The following is a 22,620-nucleotide window of genomic DNA, read 5'->3' on the forward strand; positions in this document are numbered from 1 at the left end:
CAGAACAAATTGTAGAAAAATGTTCTCCGCAAAAATAAAGCAGAGAATTGCATCCTAAAACCAAGACAGCATTAATTTGGCCTACAAGTTGAGACTACTCTGTCAGGCCTACGGGCCGAGAGATGAACCATCCAATTCTAGTAATTACATGCAGTTCCAAATTGCAGTATTCTGGTAAAACGCTGTAAAGCACAATTTTGTGACATGAAAACATCTTGGGGCAGACTACAGATTTATTATGGTTTCACATGGTGATCGTATTACAGTAGAACAAAGGTTTTAGTGAATAAATTGTCTACCAACATTATACAAACTGGCCAATATTTGGTCATGAGCACAATTGACCATATTTACAGTGGACATTTTGCTGCAATATCTTACTCTGGGAAATTGATTAGATTTTCTTTCTTTCATGAGCCAAAACAATAAATTATAATAAACGCCCGGGCTCCAAACCGGTTTTGATATTAAACACCCGGGCTACTATTTGTAAATATAAGGTACTTAGTTGAGCAGAGATACCCTCTCTGCTCGCTGCTCCTTTTTCTCTCTACAGCAAATCTCTTCACTGTAAATAGCCAATCAACAAGCTCAAAATGTGTCATCTTGTGACGTACATTGTTTTGTGAGGTGTTGTACTATATATATCTATTTTCAGAATTTTATTTTATGTCCGGAATAAGGATGCTAGGGTTCAAGTAACTTCGCTAGCCAGCCTCTGTTTCATTATGGGTAAAAGAGGTTAAATAAAAATAATTCAATTCTGATTAACATTCACTTGCTAGAACAATGCATTTGTAATAAATGCAAATCTTCTGCCACATACTGTAGGCTTACCTCCAAAAGGTCAAAATCTGCCCTTCTGGCGTCAACCACTCAACCTAGAGAACCTTGAAGCCTCTCAGAGCAAAACTCAAGAACCTCAACAAAAACAGACCATGAAATCAAAGACATAGCCATCAAAGGAATGGGGTCAGTTATAGCCACGGTCAGATCACAAATAGCTTGACACATGGAGCCCCCAAATACAGTACAGACACACTTCCTTTGAGGTCATAAACAGGACTTCCTCAATTAACAGACTTGATGGGAGTTTCCTCTTTAGTCCGTGAATCAAACAACGCTGAGGCACAACTACCATTTAATTTGGACACCAACCCTTACCCCTAAACATATTTGCCATTTTTCACTATTTCGAAAAACATTTTAAAATAGTTCAACTTGCTGATCTACATCGACACGTTGTGAGCTTGTAGATCGGCTATTTTTTTTTTAAAGGTTTTTAAAAGTAAGTAAGAAATGGCAAATATGGGTGGCAAGATATAGCCCCAAAACCCACCAAACCGAACTTACTAATGCATTGAGGAGGGTAGCCATAGTAGCCAACTGCACAGCGGTCACAGTTGTCTCCAGTGATCTGTGGCTTGCAGATACAGCGTCCCGACCCCATCTCACAGCCGGAGGTCGTCCTGGCATCACATCTACAGGCTGGTGGGGTAAAGTGAATGAAAATACAGTATATGAATACCCAGGCAGTTACCCAGTATAACCATATACACAAATGTGAACATTATGCATATACTGTATGTAAACATAATGGAGACAAAATGTGCATACATTGCACAAAATGTCATATCATATCAATATTAGTATTTTTTCCATGTTATAGAGGATGTATGTATTATTCTCCCACACACACACACACATACGTACAATACAACTCAAGACACGGGAGTTGTTGAAAATTAATGACCATTAACAGACCTCCACTGTCTACAAATCAAACACCTTCCGTTGCTAAGCTCACATAATTGAGTTAGTGACTCCTTTGGTTCACTTTTCAAAGAGCTCAGCGCATCGTGTTTAATTCCATTGCCTTCCAAAGTCCAAACACAACTGGCAGCTATTTATACACCAAGAGTCAACCATGGCCCACATCAGCAATGTAAACAGGAGCGGAGCCCAATTTAGCAACAATACAAGTGGTGGTGGTGGTGGTTGGCGGTGGTGCCATGGTGCCATTTGTCTTTGCCTCAAACAACACGCCGATGTCTCCTGGGGACAGAGATTCTTTGAACGCAGCATTGTTTTTTGGCCACCTGTGTTAGTCATGCATACTGTAGGTCAAATATGGACACTGTGAGACAACATCAAGTTCTGTCTGTCTGCGCTGATAATCCAGCATACTGCACATTGTAGTCTCCGGAATCCAACTGGAAGTAATCTGTCACCAACGGTGGCGTTTGAATGCTATGGCAACACAATGGAGTAAATCATGTCTGTCCATGTTATAAATAGCACAAACCGTGTATAGCCATATTTCACCTTATTATGTTTTTTCAGATCTACAAGCCTGCTATTTTAGCAAAAAAGAAATTAACCTTTCAACATTTTAATAACATGCTCAAAATAGTGACGCCAGGTTGGAAGTGGTTTAGTTTATCTGTGAGTTTTATAAATATTTAACCAATGACAAGAGCTTGTGACTAAGAAATAACATTGGATTCATATGAACACAATACTGTTTCTTTTTTTCCATCTGCTGGCCGTGCAAGTGCAAGCACGTGCGAGCGGACAGTGATTTTCTCCCGCCACTAATGTAAATTAATGCAGCCATTCTCACTGGTCGTGCAAGGAAGCAGATTTAGTTTTTCCTGCTCTGCACGCATTCTGACCAGACATCCGCTGTGGCCAGGTTTGGAGAGAACAGTTGCATACAGACCTCTGCGCACAAATCACTTTTTTGGTGGTTTCCCACTTCCCAGCGTTAAGAGATGATTTTGCTCATCTCTTTCATTGTTGATCAACAAACCCTTGCTTGAGAAAATAATAAATATCTATTAATCATTTTTCGTGTCATATAATATTATATTTCTTTGTTTCATACTGAAGGACTCAATACATGTCCCGGCCGGCAGTAAGGAGTGCAAACTCACGTATGCATCCAGTGTGAGATTCAGGTGGCACTCCATAAGGTCTGTAGAAGCCCTCAACACATTTATCACAGTTGGCTCCAGCAGTGTTGTGCTAAAGAGACACGTCACAAACATACAACTCAACTCACACAGAATTCAATAAAATGTAAAATACATCCCCTGGAAGAGCCCTATAAAGTAGAACTTCTTTCATAATTTTGTTCATGCAACCAGTATCTAACAGGACAATGCTTTGATTTGCTATTCAACCACGTACCATAAGTAAGATGAATACCAAAAATAGCCGATCTACAAGTGGAACATACTGTTAGCTTGTATATCGTCTATTTTCGCTGTTTCTGAAACATCTGAAAATGTTTGCAGTTCTTTTAAGGTTTTCACCTGCAAAGACTTGCACCAAGATAGAGACAACGTGGTAAAAAGTCGTTAATCTGCATTAGTATCATATTCCAAAAGTGTATCATAGAATCATCAATCAACTGTCTATACAATTCAGTCTCAACAGAATGACTTTCATCTTCTAAATAAAGAACAGAGCTTCGGGCAAAATCAACTGGCAGGCCTCTCTGTTTGTTCAACATCAAGGTTTGATTTAGAAACATCCATTCGAGCTCTGGAAAGTGCAGAATGGACTGACTTAAAAGCGGTCCATGCAATGCAAAACACCCATGACAAGGTATCACGAAATATTCGCTCATCATGTACTATACACTCAACACCTAATAGACACAAATAGCAACCACCCTGCATGCACACACAAACACACACACACAGTCACACACACGTGTTGTGGAATCGGTTTAGACTTGATATGGAGTCCATACCTGGCAGTTGATGCATACTCCTCCTCCGTCATACCTGCCGAAGATGTCTAAACTTGTTCTCTTCTGCTCCACCTCTGGATCGTAATAACAGTCAGAGCCATGGGAGAAGCACTGGCAAGCTGAGAAGGAAAACCCCCAACACACACACACACACACACACACACGCACACACACACACACACACACACACACACACACAGGTAATGAATGCTAGACACATTTCATGTTGAAAATATTTGATTCCCTGTTCTCATGTGTCAGCAAATTATTTAAGAGTGGGGTTCTACGGTAAATCCCCTGCTTAATATGATTGTTAAATCTATACAAATCTTAACTAAACTTCCTACAAACCAAGCCCTGTGCCTCATTAATGTTTATGAATGGTTCTGGTGCCTTTCCACTACAAGAATGCAGAGACTGGATTCCACCCTGCTCTCCTCTGTCTCTCTCTCAGTTCTATAGCAGGTCAGGTTTCAGCATCTCCAGCTATGAAGGGAGAATCCTGTCAAAGGTCCAAGGTAATTAGAATCCAGCTGACATGGGCTTCACTGGCTGGCTGTCTGACTGGCAGACTGGTTGAATGTCTGGGTGACTGGCTGGCTGTCTGACTGGTTGGATGTCTGGGTGACTGGCTGGCTGTCTGACTGGTTGGATGTCTGGGTGACTGGCTGGCTGTCTGACTGGCTGACTGACTGGTTGGATGTCTGGCTGTCTGTCTGTCTGACTGATTGGATGTCTGGCTGTCTGACTGGCTGTCTGTCTGACTGGTTGGATGTCTGGGTGACTGGCTGGCTGGCTAAATGTCTAGGTTGCTGGTTCTCAAAGTGGGGTCCAGGGGACCCCTGTGGTATCCTTGAGTGGGTTTCAGGAGGTCCACAAGACTCCCCATCAAAATGAGTATCAGTTTAAACAACTCGTTTTTTGGTTGTCTATTTTATAATCTATAAGCTCATGATGTGACATGATGCAAAGGATTGGGAACTTGTAGATCAGCTATTTTAAAAGGTTTTTCTTTTAAACAATCTGGGAATAAATTATGAGAAGTTGAACAACATTTCTGTATTGGGGTCCCTAGCTGGCACAAAATCTTTTCAGAAATAGATTTCCCTCAACATGAATATGTATGAGAACCATTGAGCTAAGTTGACTGGCTGGTTGACAATTTGACAACTTGGCACAGCTGCCCAACTGGCATTGGACTGGCAAGCTGGCTGGCTGAGCAGATTAAAAGCACTGGTCCTGGGGCTAACTCCACATTGTGCTGTTCATCATGCAAACCCCTTGTGTAATGCTGACTTGAGTCTCCGGTAAGCCTCCGTGCAACACCATATCGGGGCATTTAGTACAGAGCTAAAGCGTGATAGAGGCACAGGGATGCTCATAAAACCCTCTCCGGAGGCCCCAACTTACTGAACCAATGTGAGGAAAAAGAATCCTTTGCAGTACCATGAGGTGGGTGGTTTATTTACGTACCACCACAACGAGGCATTGTACAGTGCATACTATATATAAATATGCGGTCGCTCACTTACGTTGACACTCGTTGGGGCTGTCTGCGGTAGCGGCACGCCACGGCTTCTGGTTGAAACCTGGGCAGCAGCGGTCACATGACTCGCCACACGTGTTGTGTGTGCACTCGCACTGGCGTCTGAAGGCAGGAGATGAGAAACCCGGAGTTACTGTCACAGAGAATCTCACGCAAACATCTCACAAAACAGAGATATACTCAGACATTTTGGGTAATGCTAATGTAAAATGCTCAAATTCCTATCAAATTCCTGTCAGTCAGCACTGTAATTGGGTACAATAAGAGCATTAGATTCTGCTGTGTAGTTTTGGGTGGTTAATTGTTTTCCCACCCCCCTGAGCAAAATGGCTGCTGTGTGAATATAGTCTACAGATGTATGCACGTGCATAAAGTAAGTGGCAAATCGAGTGGCAAAGTGAATTTTCTGTTTGGATATATGGGCTGAAAGTCTTTTTTTTTGCCACTCAGTAGGCGTTCCCGCATAACTTCCGGGTACGATGATGATGTCACGCGCATACCCTCTATAGCCTCGGAACGTTATCTCACATCTTGCAGCCCCTTCATCTTCTTGCCAACCCTTTCGTTTACATCATCACAGTCAGTAATCAGGGGAATCAAAACAATCTGTTGCTTTTCACAAAGGCCATGTCAGAAAACAAACAAATGAAGTCACTGCCCTTTTTCCAAAACCCAAGTAGGCTATATCACTAGGATCTCAAGAAGACTGTAGTATCACCATGCTGCTCTCAGCAAATTAAGTCATCCTTGCATTGGCCTATACACTGTATAAACTATACAAACAACACCATAAGGGGATGAGGTACTGGGGAAATCTTTATTTTATTGTCTACTTTGGAAAGGCTCAGAAAAGTAATTGCAGCCTAAGGAAGAATCTGTAAGAATAAAGACATATTTCTAGCCCAGTGGCTTTCAACCAGTGGTCCGGGGACCATCAGTGGTCCTTGAAGGGGTTCCAGGTGGTCCCCAGCTAAATGATGGAGAGTTGGTAACCAAATGGACCCTTATAGATCTTTAACTCTTGAGAGTGTAAAATGAATATCATTGATGTTCAAGTGTTTACAATTTACAAGAAGTTTACACAATTAGAGAAAGTAGAAGAATAATTGTTACTTTGATCAACGTTTGCTCGTTATCTCTCCTTTGGTACAGCATCAATACAGCATGGAAATGTGGACATATTCTTTCGTTTTGGGCTAAAACTCATCAAATGGTGGTCCGTGGCTCAAATGCTGAATAAATAATGGGCATGAAAAAAGTTGAAAACCACTGTTCTAGCCTATCTGCAATTGTCCGGATCTCCAAATTCATAGGACATTTAACATTACAACTAACACAATTTGGTTGGCTTCAACATTCCCTATAATGTGTAAGAAATCACACCTGTGTGAAGTGAGGGGCGCTAATATATTAAAGTCTAACTCATGTTGATTAGCTTAGGTGATGTAATGGTGATATAAAACAAACGGTGCCAACACAAACATCAACAATAAAAAGACAATGTGACGTAATGAGGCACATTATGACGTACATTTTCCCTTCATTGTCAATGCCGTTTACAAAACAAACTAAAGACAAACATTAAACCTGTGTATAGGAAAAAATGAAGAGCATTACTCACTTATTTGGACTGTCCTGGTTCCGCCCACGGCCACCACACACCTGTGCATGCCCGTGACAAACGCACCGTCCACCAACACTGATGTCCTTGATACTGTAGTAATACTGTAAATAAAGAGGAACGTTATCTCAGAATGTGAATCAATATTATCTGTGCGTCATCATCAGCAGCGATATCACCCACCACACCAGAACAAACCATGTCTGTGACCTGGCTTAACCGCAAGCGATTTAACTGGAGTGAACATTAACCATAATATCTGTACCTAGTATACTGGCCAGTTGAATCTGTACACATACCATGTCTGAAATGGACACCTACTGTTTATCTTCTGCCTCTCAAGCTAAAATAAAATGTAGCGTCTTACTATACATACTGTACAAATAGTTTGAAGATTAACTTCATACAATAAAGCCTCCGTCATAGTTTAACTGTGAGATAAGCATGCAGCACAGTAAAGTCAATAGATGTTCTCACTGCTCTGACAAATTCTCACTGCTCTGAAAGTTTTAGAGCAACTATACAAAGTAAAAACATTTTAACATTCACATATTTTAACGTCTTGGTAGAGCCCGATCAATATATTGGCCATTATTTGATGTTTCTTCCCACATTGGTGAAGGCAATTATGCAGCCGATGTGTCCCGCTATTTAACGACTTTCAACCTGCCGTCCCTATTTTGGCATGCTATTATAGGCAGAACGTATTGCAATGCAATGTATAAATGTACAGTTCGGCAGCACGTTGTTTATAAGTTAAATAAGGTTAAACTTGAATCAAATCAAATTAATTTCAAGATTTTGCCCTTTTTTCTTTCGTTTATTTCAACAAATTGTCAGTCAAGACATCAGAAAGGGCTCTCTAAAATCGGAACTGGCAATGAACCCAAATATGTGTCTCTGTTCGGGCTCTACTAATCAGTCCATGCACAGTACCATACTAAGACCAGCTGCTACATGCAGGGAGGTGAGCTGTCTAAACCAGTCCTAGCATTCTCTACCAAGGAAACGACTATGATAACTGGACAGTCAGATCCGGCATTAAAAGTGGAGGAATGTGCAAGCAGCTCAGTGTGCTTGTGTCAGCAAAAAAACACAGAAGTTGGCACGGAGCTGATGCAGGGCTGTAAATATGTTTTGCCCAAACGGGCAAAGGGAATCTGCTAAGAGTGGCACCTTGGTGCGAGGCACCAGCGTGCGGCGCCTTACCCTGCGCGTGACGCTGGGGTCTCTCTGGGCCTTGGAGATGAGGTGGCCCAGAAGGGTGCTCGTACGGAGGAAGCGGAGGCGGATGTTGGTGGCCTTGGTGAAGTCACGCAGCACCGGAGAGTAGGTGAAGTTGGTAGATCCTGGCCGTCCGTTGACCAGAGACACCACAATCTGCATAACACACAGCATCCATTTTAATCACCTGTACCTCCTGCTATATAGAGCTGGACCATGTATAATTTTAGATCATGATATGAGATTAGATATCAACTGAGGTTTTGGTGATCAAAATATACTTTTAAAATATTGCATTAAAATGAAGCAATGAGATATTCTGAAGTTATGGCATATACAAAATGCCTAATAAAAAACAGTATTAAAAAAAACCCAAAACAGTGAAATGAACAACAAATGTCTCTTCCGGTTCGGTTATCATATCCATATTACAATAATGATTCTTTCTCAAAATAGTCTTGTGTGTAATCTTCTAAGTATCCCCAAAATACTGTCACATTATCAATCAATCCTTTTGACAATCACTCCCCACTATAACATACATTTGTATATATTATGAATTATATATTTAAAGTGTATTATTATATATTTAACCTCTCCATTCTCCAGGGGGACAATCCGTGAGTATTCTGTGGAGCAGATCTGGTCGCCATCCCCTTCTATACGCTTGTTGGGCTCCTTCCCAAACAGTTCAATGCACTCCCGCCTGGAATCTGAGAGCAAAACCACACAACATTAGACACATGTCATCCGTATGCCATTTGCATCACACCAAAACCAAAAACAAATGAGATCAGGTTTCTTGAGAATATTTGTCAACAGAACAATTAACTGAAGATTTCATTTTTTTATTGGATTATCTAATTATTATTATCTGTATTAAATCATTTGTATAAATGGCAATCTTTAGTCTTTACATAACTCAACTAGAAAGGTGCTCACAGTATCTCTGCCAGGAGGCATGCCCTAATGATACTGTAATAGCGATGCACTTTAAATGCAGTGAATGCCATTAAAGAACTTCCACCTACAGACATGAAAGAGCAGCACTACATGTAAAGTTTTGACTATCTATTGGAAGCACAAGATGAGAGACACATGAAATGTACCATGTAATGCTATTTAAATGTAAACATAGATATTCTGTATTGTTGACTCTTTTGTGAGCCTATTATGTCCAACACCACTGAAAACAATGTGCAGGTGCCAGTCTAGACAGCAAGGATATCCCAAACTAACAAAATACACAGACTACCTCACAATAAGTACTTACTTTGCTTTCATTCTCACATATTTATGCAACAGAAGTCATATAGCCCTCTCCCAGTCATACAGTACATAACATATACAATAACCAAAATCCCCACTTGCTAGGGCAAAGGCCTGATTAAGTCCCAGGAATACTTCACTGTTCCAGCCCTTACTGACTATATACAAAACATTAAATCATAAACATTAGTTGAGTAGGGAAGGGATTACATGTAGGTACCACTGAATCTTACTCAACAAAAGTCAACAGTGGTATTGCAAAATTCAGAGGCCACGTTAAAGACACTATAGTTGAAGGACCCGTGTGTAATGAAGGTGTGTAGTGAATGCATTATGTAAAGTACAATTCAATAAACAACAACAATGTGGAATAATTAGGCCATTATGCTATCAGCAATTAAATCTATCAATTATTCAAGAAGAGGATTGATCTGAGTTTTGGTGGCCATTCATGCCAACCGCTGTAAAAAATGCTGGGATTTGGGATGTGATATCTCACCTGAGTCTCATCAACAAAATGAGACCTTCCCCAGCCAGATGCACCTGCTGGCTTTGATCCACTACCAGAGCTCTCACTGGGAATACACTAGGCACACTATAGTCTTCACTGCACTATGATGGACATAAAATAGACAGCTGTATGGAAGTGGTGAATAAGGTTTTAAATGCACGCACTCACGCACGCGCGCGCGCACGCACGCACGCACGCACGCACACACACACACACACGCACACGCACGCACACACACACACACACACACACACACACACACACACACACACACACACACAGTGACAAGCTGTCACTCGAATCCTCAGAGACACCCAATTTATTGTATTTCACGAGCATTCACACTGTTAACATTCCCTTATAATGCTGCTAGTGTGAATTCAGCGTAGAGTCACACACACGATGGAGGACCCAGACTTTGTTAGCAGCAGGAGAGGGAATTTGAATTTGAAAGAAAAGAGTAATGAGAAAGTGATAAAACCTTGCTTGAAAGCCAGCTATTTCTTTGTGATAGTAACCTCTGGTGCCAACCGTGCCCAAAGATAAATGCTAAGGAAGGACAGACCATCGCCATCTTAATCCCAAAAGACACCTTCCACAAGGTGAGATTTGACTAACAGTCAAAGATAAATGCTAAGGAAGGACATGTCTCATTTGTTGTGACTTGGACTTGGTCATAACACAGACCATCGTCATCTTAATCCCAAAAGACACATTCCACAAGGTGATATTTGACTAAAAGTGACTGTAAAAGACACAACACACCTCCAGTGATATAAACACCATGTCCATGAACCTTGACAAATGCATACCACACTGCGTTTGCTCTCAGACTAGTCCTGCGTGGCCAGACTACCGCCTCTCGCCATTTTCAAATGCTTCTGTCACACAGTCTGGAGCACGGTAAACTCTGATCATGAGTAAATATAAAGCGGAAGTGAAGCTTCCTCCCCACTTCCGTTTCGTCTTTACAGTCGCGCAAATTTACCCTACTATAAATATAAATCATCTAAACATATACAGCTTCTGCTTAGCAGAAATGGAAATACAAAATAAGCTATTTTAAAATATATTTTGAACGGAAATGACAAATAGTCATTGTAGTTCCAGACTCTATATAGCATTCGAAGATTGTATTGAATAGTTGCCTGGCTGCGTGAGACTTATACTCTCAGACTAAAACTGCTGTTGATATAATAATAATAAACCCAGTTGCAGGATTTATGGCAATCTACAGCAGGTTAGCACAAATCTCTGGTATTTTTAATGAAATAATTCTCCCAAGGTCTGTTGGAAGGGTTGATCTTGTGATCAATAAGGAAAGAATTGTGCAGTATATTGCTGTTCACCTTTGGCCTGATCATATGTTCTTCTGACCATGTGAATATCACAAAGTGCCATGGCACATGCCCAATTGTTTTGGGTAGAGCGTGGTCCCGTCACACAAGCAGTTCCTCCCTTATCTTTGTTTATGACTACACTCTCTTTCTGCTTTTCACCACCAACCTGAGTTTTTAATGTATTTCTCAAGTGAGACCATAATTATAATAAACTTCTGTCTTATAATGTGAAGTGTCTCTGACTCCATGATCTCAATAGTTACTGATTGATACAATTCCACAACATTATATTAGTTTTGGTGCAGGTTTAAACTTTAAACAGATCATTCTATAAGGGGCTAAAGACTGACGTAAAAGACGTTACTCTGGGCATTTCAAAGTTTTGGGTAGGGATGTGCATGACTAATCAAATATTCAAATATCAATAGAGGGATAATTGTTCTGTGAATAACTAAAGAAAAGAAAAGAAAACGATTTGAAAAATAATAAAATATTTGTGGCCTGCTTAGATTAGTTGCCAGAGGGACAGACAGACAGAGACAGAGACAGAGACAGACAGACAGACAGACAGACAGACAGGCACGCACACAGTTTGCTCATACTAAGAAAGTCAATGTCAGTAAAAACCTTTGCTCTTGCATTCACTACATTGCAATGCAATTGTAATGGATGAATTAAAAATTATCTCATGATCTTTTCTCCCAGTTAAATAACACAAGACCTAGGACAGTACGCTCACACCTGCATGATTCTAGAATGATTTGCATTGTCGTTTCAACACCACAAATACCTAATTAATTTAAAGCCTTGCTTGTCATGGAAGGGGGATTCATTAACAATGTGACTTAAATAGCACACTGTGTGAGAACAAAGTAAACAAAAAACAGTAATCTACACAGGATCAAAAGAACATTTTAGTATCCGTTGGAAAGGGAGCTGTCAATTACTGAACAGTGCTATATTATTAAGATATTTGTGAAGGAGGGGGTGGGAAATACTTTGATATCAAGCATTATTTAATAAGGAGGAGTGAAGCCATAAATTATTCCAAGAGAACATTAAGTGAGATCAGGAGAATAAGGCAAAGAGAAAGGAAATGAGTCAGAACGGCGTCACGTGGCAGGGTGTGTGCACAGGTGCCTTACAGTCAGACTGGATAGATCATCAGACAGTCTGGGTTCTGACAACTGAATGTGAGATGAATGAAAACTGGAAAACTGCCACCATATATGGCCATCTCCATAAATGGTAAATGGTGCATTTATATAGCGCCTTTATCCAAGGCGTTTTACATAGATTGTGCATTACATTCACCCATTCACACACCGATGCAAGAGGAAACCATGCAAGGCACCAACCTGTACATCGAGAGCAATAAGGGGTTCAGAGTCTTGCTCAAGGACACTTCGACACTACAGTAACTCTGGGGGAGCCCGGGTTTGAACTGGGAACCACAAGGTTCCCATCCGCCCACCATATGAAGATCACGACACTGACCTCATCTAACCCTGGATAACCATACAATGGAGAAGACTGGATCATCACCTAGATCTGCATATATGGAGCCGGCCAGCAACTCTACATCTGACCTCAAACCCTTAGATCTCCATATATGGAGCTGACCTGACAGACCTGTTCTGACATTCCATACGTTGATCCACCCCCACCAGTCCTTTCTGTTCCTTGATCTGACCTCATCAAACCCTGTCCACTCAAGACACGCTCCATATATGGCCAGTGCAGAATTATAATTCTGTAATTACATATGTTGATCTGACCCCCATGCCAAAGCGCCAGGGCTCAGTGAGCGCCGCTCACGCAGCAGTCTGCTGTCACCCAGGGGGATGCGTCTTACTGGTACTTTATTATACTAGAATTTCGTGTGCGCTTCGCGCGCACTCATCCCAGAGCTACTTCGCCACGCACTATGGGAAGAAATAAATGGCGGGAGTTGACTCCACATGTAGTAACGGATGGGTTATTGGAAATGTACCATTGTTTTGTCCTGAATATTTCCACAGCCTAATTACTAAAGGATTGTGACTGTGGGACAGACATACAGTCTGACATACAATAGGCTACACGTGTGCACAGTGAATAAACAATGACCTATATGCCCAGAGTTCTTAAATTAACATAGTTGGATTTTAACAGAAAGACAATGCCATAAATCAGTCAAAGTAAGTGACAGACTCAACAGTGGCACACAGCATGCAAGGCAGCGATGCATGCATGCAAACATGTTTGTCCAGCTGAGATTTAGTGTCTCCATCTCTCTGTGGAAGAGGTTGCACATGACCTGTACGGCCACACTGAGGCGCTGCAACACAAACACAGACACAAAACAACACCACGCTGTTTGTCCAGTTGACCCAAATCAACACCAATACCTAGCCTGTTTGTCCAAAACACAGTATCTGCTGGCCACGTTTCTACTTCGCCACAACCTAATGTTAGTAACAAATGTAGGGGAGAGCCGCCAAGGTTGTAACGCTTCACGGTTGTAACATGGACGTTATATCTTGATTGGTCAACGCCACCATGACGCCATCGCGTCAGTATGTGTACAGCAACGTACTCTACGTGGCCAGGAAGTTTGAAGTGTTTACCTTCAAAATGCGTATAATTTTACACCTGGAGTATATGTGTGCTACAATTTTTGTCTTTGGTGTTGGTGAATAAAAATCCACATGGATGTGTTCATGCTTATGTTCTTCATTAGTTTGCATCGTGTTTAGACGGAATTCACGTTCATTCTGGTCTGTAAGCAACTGCAAAGAAAACTTGCAAAAGCGGGTCATTTGTAACATGTGTTACAAATGGTCCGCTTCCATTCAATGCGATATGTAATATTTACATATTTGACATATTGGCCAATATTATATGTTCTGAAATTGTATTGTATTGTGTAGTGTATTCTAAAAGTAGTTTAGGGTTGTATAACATTGTACAACTCAATCAATCAAACGTTTGTTTAATCAATGTATTGCCCCATTGAAAAAAAAGAAAAGGCCAAACTGGTACACCCGATACTATTTAATATTTCTCTTATGTTTGATATTTTCTTATCACATCCATGGTATGAAAACAATGCTAAGGAGTTGCTTCAATGAAATATAATTGCTTTAAGCTGAAAACGGGTTATTAGTTATTATGTGTAGTGTAGTGTAGTCAACATGTTAAGGCTCATACACACTGCCCGGTATTTGCTGCGATTATGCTTTCGGGGAGCATTGTTGGCGCTGGCCGACAAAAAACCCTGATCTGACGTTAAGTGGTGCCCAAATGGTAGATCACGATCTACAAAGGCTTTGCAGGTAGACCACATGACATGGCAGTAAAAATATATATAATTTTAATATATATATATATATCATCTTCCGCTTTAGATGACCTGAGATTACTTGAGTGATTGACATAAAAAAGGGCCTGTCAGCTCAAACACACAATGCAATACTTGTTGTTGCTTACAATCATCAGTAGCAAAGTCAAATACCAACAAAAATAAAAGCCTACGATTTGCATTTCCCCCCCTCTATTTCCCATTCCATGTGCGTTTGTCTTATATGTAGCCTATATGAAAGGCCCCTCAATTACATTTTGTCACTATTTTCAGCAATGGGATGATAGTTTTATTTGGTGGGTATGTTGAGCTGGTCGTTTTGAAAGTAGCTCTCAAGTCCATAAAACAAACTAACATAGGCTACTTCTCTATAAGCAGAATCATGAATAGGCCTATTTAATTTATACAAAAGGAGAAGAGAGAGAGAGAGAGAGAGAGAGAGAGAGCAATGTGTTTGTGGCTCAAACTTTGTCTAATATTGTTTTAGAGCAGTGGTTCTCAAACATTGTCATGGCAAGAGCAAAGGAGGCCCAATATTTTTTCAATCTACAAAAATAATCCCAAAATCGCTGATAAATTAAATTACATTACTTACTAATCGCTTATTTGGCAACACTGGTCAGAAACGACCAGTTGCTTTTTGTTGCAGCTCCGTGACTGGGAGATGGGAACTTTCTGTTACAGTTAAATCAATCTAAAAGTACCACACAACTGAAAGGTATCGCGACTGTGAGTGCAAGTTAGATACGTGTGTGGCTATAATGACGCACAGCTGTTATGTAATCGCGCATCTATAAATTCTAATCTATTTCTTGGGGAGCCGGGACTGTGTGTGTGTGTGTGTGTGTGTGTGTGTGTGTGTGTGTGTGTGTGTGTATATATACACTCCGTCGGTAATTCCCTGTAGGCTATACCCACATATTGGTAGCCTATCTCAATATTGGCGTGACGCATTTCACGTGAATAATGTTGTGTGCGCGCGTGCGGAGAAATAGAGTTATTTAATGAGTCGCATGTTGGTGTGTGTGTGTGTGTGAGTGTGTGTGTGTGCACGTCAGGCGTGCGTGTGCGTGCAGGCGTATGTATGCATGTGTACAGTGTACTGGGCAGTTGGCTGTGTGGCGAAAATAGGCAAAGTGATCGGTGTAAGGGTGATATTTTGGCACAATCCGATTAATGACAAAGAACAATGTTGATGTAACTAAGGGAATCGTCGAGTCATTTATTTTGTAAATAAAGAGATTTAGATGGAATAAGCGAAATAGCGATCGTATAATCTCTCCTGTTCCTTCTTTCTCTCATCAATGTCCTGCGCGAGATCAGATTCTGTGCTGCGCGAGATGACATTGTCAAGCTAGTGTGGGGGCGGGCCTGGTAAAAGAGGGCAGTGTTGCCAGGTTTGCGAATTGTAAGCGAGTTGCAGTGTATGTAAGTAGCGTGGTTAAAGTCCTTGTTTCTCGGCGTGTTGTGGCAACAGCGTAGGCTGTTGCCTGGGGGGTGTGGGTACTTTGGGAAGAAAATGTTTGTATTAAACAAATGCATTGCCGGCGTGAGTGTGGAAGGGAGCCAGTGTTAGTGCCAATGAAAAGTCTATTTGGCTGGTGGTCTGCGTTGGGGTTGGCATGGGCCGTGTAATGAAGAGATCGCTTACACACACTGCAAAGAGACTGCGAAGGGTAAGTGTGTGACGTCACTGCCCGTGTGAGTGTGTGTGAGAAGTGAGTGTGCGTGAGTCTAGTGTGTAAGATGGTGTTGTGGGCGTTGCAGTAGCGACGTAGCTGTTCGTGGCTTTGGTTTTCTGCCTTGGGGTGTGTCTTCTGAGTATGGGTACCACTTCTCCCATATATATAAGATGACAGTGTCACGCAAACCGTTTTGAAACTTTTAACCTGACCAAAATAGGGTCACCACTCGCCGGGTTGAAAAATATTCACAAGAACATGTGATTAAATAATAACTACAATGGATCCATTAGAACACACTCAAGACAGTTTTTTGTTTTTTTTACCATTTCCTGAAAATATACAGTTCCACCCAACAGGGGCGAAATACTGCATATACTGTTGGGTGAACCTTTCTATAGTTTAAGGAATGTTCAGATCTGCTTAATACTGTTGCTATGTAGGTAAGTACAACTTTAGCATGGGACAGATTCAAGTCTGATTCAAGTCTGTCTAACAACTTAGTGGTTAGACAGACTTGCTGCGGCCCGTGCACTCTCAGCACATCACAATTTCATTGTACCTGTACCTGTACCTGTATAACAATGACAAATCAACCTGATTCTGATTCTGACAGACCATCTCCTCATTTCCCACATTGAGAAGACTAGTAGGGGTTTGGGGATTACAGCTCCAGAAAGCGTTATTCATGAGTTTCCCCTAAATACCATTGAGCATGAGGTATTTATTATTAAACAAAATCTGCAAATTTGTCTCACCAAATGTTTATTGTAAGACACTACCAGGTATGCTGTGTTAAGCACTGTAAATCATAACATCATCACATTTCAGACCTTGGATATCTTTCACGTGTAGATAGGTTACGTATAGAAGACAATCTTATACGGTTTGATTCTTCTTCATTTTGGCTGCGACAGACAGCATTACAAGCCAATGCAATATTGTAACTTACGTGCAAAATACTGCCAGGGACTGTATGTTCTCCCATGGTCCACAGAACGCTCCAGTACCCATAGGTCAGGACGAGGGGAGTTGGCAAACTTGATGAGGACATATGCCACATGGAAGAGCTGAAAATGAGAGCACAATGAGAAGTGTAAACAAAGAGGAGTGATTGGATGTGCAGATTTGGGTCAAGATGTTCCTCCTGGTAGGGAACTAAGACAGTACTCCCAGGGTACTGTACTGTGTACCCTTGTGTAATATACAAAAAATCACATCCATGGACACTAACACTATGACATACAAAAATTGTGAATTCATTGTCAATAGGAATTTAATGTTTGTGTACGACAAAGTTTGTGCACACAAGCTGGATATAGGAAAAAAACTGAGGGTGGGCACATTTTTTAAACCACTTAAGGCCTGTTCATACTCCAGTTTTAGGTGATAAGGTGACCACCGAAAACTACAACATGACGACGTCACACCGCAGTGGTAAGTACGTGCTTCACCGCTCAACCCAACACTTCTCTCTGCTTTTACTAACCACCGTTTGGGTGGTCACCTTATCACTGAAAACCCATGAGTATAGACCTTAAGCCCTACTGTATATAATTCGTTGTACAACAAATTGCAAAAATAGCTGATCTACAAGCTCACAGTGCATCGCATCACAACATGATTAACTTGTTATTTAGATTGCGATATTATCAAAGATAAATATCAAACGAATCAGACAATCTTAGACAATGCACTTCCCAAAGGGAAACGCATGTACTTGACCAGAAGCAGGAATAATACAAATCAGAGGCATGGCTGCTAGACCCGACACCCAGTATGCTGGGCCACAGCCACGTCTACATGGATAATCTATCTCCACTCTCTAAGTTGCAAAGGTCCACCAGAGAGTTAATGACCTTAATGCAGACGTGAGGTAAGACATGGCCAAAGAACTATAAGGCCTTAATCAGGTTTAGCCATTGAGCTGATTCAGGAGCAGCTATGCTTATTTTACCCCCACTCTTGCAGCTTAACTATATTTTCCAGTTTTCCCCACATGGCCATATTGTGGAGCAAAAAACAAACACCTAGCCAAAAGACACATATTGGAATTGAGGCAGTAAATATTGCTTGGGTGCCGTGGTGAGAACCTAGCAACTGAACTCATTTAATTCAAGTATCTCTGCAGTCTCCATCTCTTCTATCAGAAAGTATACAGGCCAAACGAGAGCAGAAAATGATCCCAGCATCCTCTTGTCAGTCTCATGAAGCTCAATGTTTGCTTCATTATCCTTCATTATCCTTGAAAGCGGGTGGCTTTAGTTTGACTGAATAGAATTGAAACATATTTTCTTATCTAGTCAATGCGCACTTTGTTACAGCATGAAATAATGTTGGCATTGTTTCTGAATTCACAGTCTATGACACCGACCTGCATGTCCACATGCTGGTTTATCGAAAATAAAATAAAAAGTCTAGCCTACAACCCAGTCTTGTTGAGGCTGCAACACAACATATTTTCAAGTGATATGCTGCCACATATCTTAAACCAGCATTTAACATGCTCAAGAGACAGGATAAAGCAAGTATTTTAAAAACATGTGTTACGGATACCCCCACTCCCAAGTCCGACCCCACCCCGACACCAGGGTTTAAGCGGTAAATGTATATCTAAAATATAGTGTGTTATTTTAGAAAAATACCCATCTATAGACTGTCTGGCGTGTGCATGGGGTTCAAAAGGATGAGGGCAGGTCTACACTAGTCTAGCATCTTTCAGCACCCTGTTGAAAACCCCTGGCAGGCATTTGGAACATTCAGGGCTCTAACACAGATAACTAAGCAAAGTAACGCAGAGCAAAGCCTGCATGTGCTGCAAAGTCGCAAACTCGTCAACAAGGCTCCACAATTATGTTGAAGGATTGCCATCCCCCACACTGAGAAATAATGACCACAAGTTCAAGAAGCTCTTGGGCTGATGGACCGTGACAACTGACAAGGTTCAAGGGGCAATATAGGACATTGTCTGGCCTTGTCCTTTAGAAAAGAAACACAGTTGTTCATAAACAAGAAAATCATTAGCCCACAGACTGGAGGCTAATAAATCAATAATACGATATGGTAATAGGATTTTTTAGTGTTATTGTTTTTCTTGTTTATATGCTGTAGATTTAGACTTCTGTTGTTGTAAAGATATTCACAGTTCACACTAATGTTTGGTGGTTTCATGAACTTTCTCTCTTACTGTCAGCAGCCACCTTTGAGGACCACAATTTATGATTCATCTTCAATTAATCATAAATTGGTCAGCTATGCAATTGTGTTGTTATTAAAGTATATTCATAACTATAATAAAATCAACCAATCAATCAAAAATGGGAGAAACTAAATTTGTAGAAGATGGCTACTAATCCAATTAATTCTTTATCATATCCGACCTAATCAATAATGAACAGAAAACGCCTTGCTAATTGCGACCTCTATTTTGCATCGGCCATGGCCTGAAGCGAATCTGAGAACACTTCCACCCGCATGCTACAGGATGTGCCAAGCACAGAAAAAAGATAAATGGGAGCACACAAACAAAGCACGGGCTGCTGCCCCGCTAAAAACAGAAGCAGGGCTTTCGCAGAGAGAGGCGAGTGCCAAGTCTGCCTACTATCAATACTGATTCCGCAGGAGTGGGAGCAAGTTGAGTTCACACACGAGCTGGGGATGACGTTGGGGGAAGGGAGGCCAAAGGGACAGAGCGGGAAGGGGCACGGGGGGTAGGGGCGTGCCGCGTCCAGAGACGTGCCGATTGGCATGTTGGCCCATCTCAGATTCCAACCATAGCGTCACATTCCACCTCTCCGCTAATGCCTCCATGGCAGGGCAAGCAACTGCTTTGACAGACCTGTTACTGACAAGCACAGTGAAAATCTTCACATCTACACACAATAACATTGTCAGTGTTCATTTAACCCTGCTGCACAAATTGACCCAAATTGACCCGTATGATTTTAAACTCTCACTGGGGATTCTGATGTGCGGTTGTGTACTGTACTGTGTACTGTAGGAGAACTATGAGAGACAAGGAGACAGGCCAGAAAGCAAACACAAATAATTCAAGCGCCCTACCACCATGAACAATTTGTAAAGCTTTAAGCTATCCATGTAGGCACATGCTCATCAAAAAAAAACATTAGGATATCAGCCATTTCTCTCATTTAGCATAACTCTAATTTGGAAATTAAATCACATAATAAAGATTAGAATCACAACCACATGCTGAGACTGTTTAAACCCCCATTTAGTCTAACTTCACGAATGTCACATAATGTGTAATATATCAACACAGCAATAACAAATGCATGCAGATAATAATGTCCTGCAGTGTTGGAACCTGTCAGAATGAGATGTAGCTGGGAGACAGGGCCTGTTCCAGCATGGCTCGAGCCTCATTCTAAGTCTCTGTCCTGCCAGTCTAAACATTCACTCTGGAATTAGTGTATCCAGTGCCTATTGTGTGGAGCAGGCCTGAAATATCGTCATGGCATGCTGAGCGTACCAGCACAGATTCCAGTTGTGTACAAAGACATGGAACACATTGACAAGCTTGTGGCAACAACGCTTGAATAGCATTTCAGCACAGTACATATATCACCAGCCCCTCCCTGCATCTGTTGTGCTAGGATGTTGGGCTAGGGATGCTAACGTGTGGGTGGGGGTGTCAGAAAGGTCAGGGGTTGAGCCATCACAGGTATCGGCTGTTTGACAGACACCCGCCCTCTCTTCCTCTACCCACAGCTCACATTCTTGACACTGACCCCAATAAACATCGCATAATACAGAGCATAACATTTCCACTGTGAACCAGCCATCATGACAACCTGACATAATTTTCACAACAACAATCCATGAATCAAAGTATTTCAAAGAAACACACACACACACACACACACACACACACACACACACACGTGCACGCACACAAATATACACACAGACTGATCTCTGACATTTTATTCGCATGTGTCAGAGATTCGTGTGTGTGTGTGTGTGTGTGTGTGTGTGTGTGTGAGACAGCTTGAGCATGATAAAGAATGCCCTTGAGTGGAAATTACGTATAGAGAACATGGGCCAACAGTGGCTCAGGAGGTAGCAACATGATGTCATGCTGCGGTGGTAACGTCCGCTCACCCAATTTAAGCACATCTCTCTTGTTTTTACTAACCACCGTTTCGGTGCTGGTCACCTTATCACCTAAAACTGGACTATGAATAGGCCTTAACTGTTCCCCGGGTCCTGCTCAGTAGCTGCCCACTGATCCTAATATTGAGGATGGTTTCAATGCAGAGGACACATGTATGTACAAATGAACAATGAAACTTCCCTTTTCCCCAGAATTCCTGTTCTGTGTTGAGTGTGCATACTGTAGATGTACAGTATGCAGATGTATTGATGTATTGACTCACATGACATCACAGGTGGAATAGACACACATGTATACACACATGACAGACGTCATAGTTCATTTATTTTGTTTGACGTAAATGGGAGTGGAATGGGAATTGGAGCTAGCATGTATAACTCTAACATAAGCTCACCTAAACATATGAATCGACAAGTAATCTCTAGATTATTCAGGGGCATTTTGTAAAATTGCGATCCAATCTGGAAAGGTATGGTAGCCTATTTATTCAACGACTGCTGCTGAGAAGCAGATATGCCTCCTAATCCCAACTGCAAGTAGAGGGTGTTAGAGAACCAACAGGACTAAATTTACTGTAAGACCAGAAGCCTGCTGGTAGATAGAAGCAGGCGTGGGCTGGCCAGTACCAGTGCAAAATCATGCATTATTTTGTCCTATTAAACCTCACAGATATTTCTTTATTTCCAGTCATTTCATACAAGCAGCACTTTGCGGATGATTACACTACTTAAGGTTAACGCTGCACTAAGTAACTTTGGACGAAATATCATTGTAATCACTAAACAATCTGGATGGTATGTTCTGCATACCATACTATTCTACATACAGTACTATGTTACTACAATATAACTTAATTATACAACTGGGGTGGTTGTCTCCCTGCTCTTCAGAATCAGCTATTGTCACATCACAAGTTTACAGGTGTAAAAACATGGGTGAAATGTATTTCTATTTAGATCGTGTGTCTGGTTTTGGTTTGACTGGTTGACAAGCAGTAATTGTCTAACCTTCAAAAGTCAGTTCCTCCCCTGAGCAAATAGCCAGGCTCCATTAGCTCAGCGGTAAAAACACGAGACGAGAGTTCAAATCCAGGGTAGAAGAAAGAAAAGGTTAGTCCTTGCATGTGCATTCCTGTGCAGTGTGCACCCATTACTTCGAATTATTATTTTTCCACATTTATGTCCATA

At 41.4% G+C, this 22,620-nt stretch overlaps 1 protein-coding gene across 2 annotated transcripts in view; it reads right to left on the reverse strand.

Annotated features, from left to right (window-relative positions):
- LOC308324985 (laminin subunit alpha-3-like) overlaps positions 1 to 22,620 on the reverse strand; it is a 79,075-nt gene that overhangs the window by 46,709 nt on the left and 9,746 nt on the right. For both annotated transcript variants that reach the window (XM_080777355.1, XM_080777356.1), the window contains exons 3-10: positions 17,249 to 17,366; positions 8,746 to 8,864; positions 8,137 to 8,307; positions 6,928 to 7,031; positions 5,293 to 5,408; positions 3,761 to 3,879; positions 2,937 to 3,027; positions 1,354 to 1,488 (exon numbers count right to left, since the gene is read on the reverse strand). In XM_080777355.1, the coding sequence (XP_080633481.1) occupies positions 1,354 to 1,488; positions 2,937 to 3,027; positions 3,761 to 3,879; positions 5,293 to 5,408; positions 6,928 to 7,031; positions 8,137 to 8,307; positions 8,746 to 8,864; positions 17,249 to 17,366 (973 nt within the window). The remainder of the gene's footprint in view (positions 1 to 1,353; positions 1,489 to 2,936; positions 3,028 to 3,760; positions 3,880 to 5,292; positions 5,409 to 6,927; positions 7,032 to 8,136; positions 8,308 to 8,745; positions 8,865 to 17,248; positions 17,367 to 22,620) is intronic.

This window comes from Protomyctophum bolini (genome assembly GCF_963924005.1).
Source record: "Protomyctophum bolini genome assembly, chromosome: 12".
Taxonomy (NCBI): domain Eukaryota; kingdom Metazoa; phylum Chordata; class Actinopteri; order Myctophiformes; family Myctophidae; genus Protomyctophum; species Protomyctophum bolini.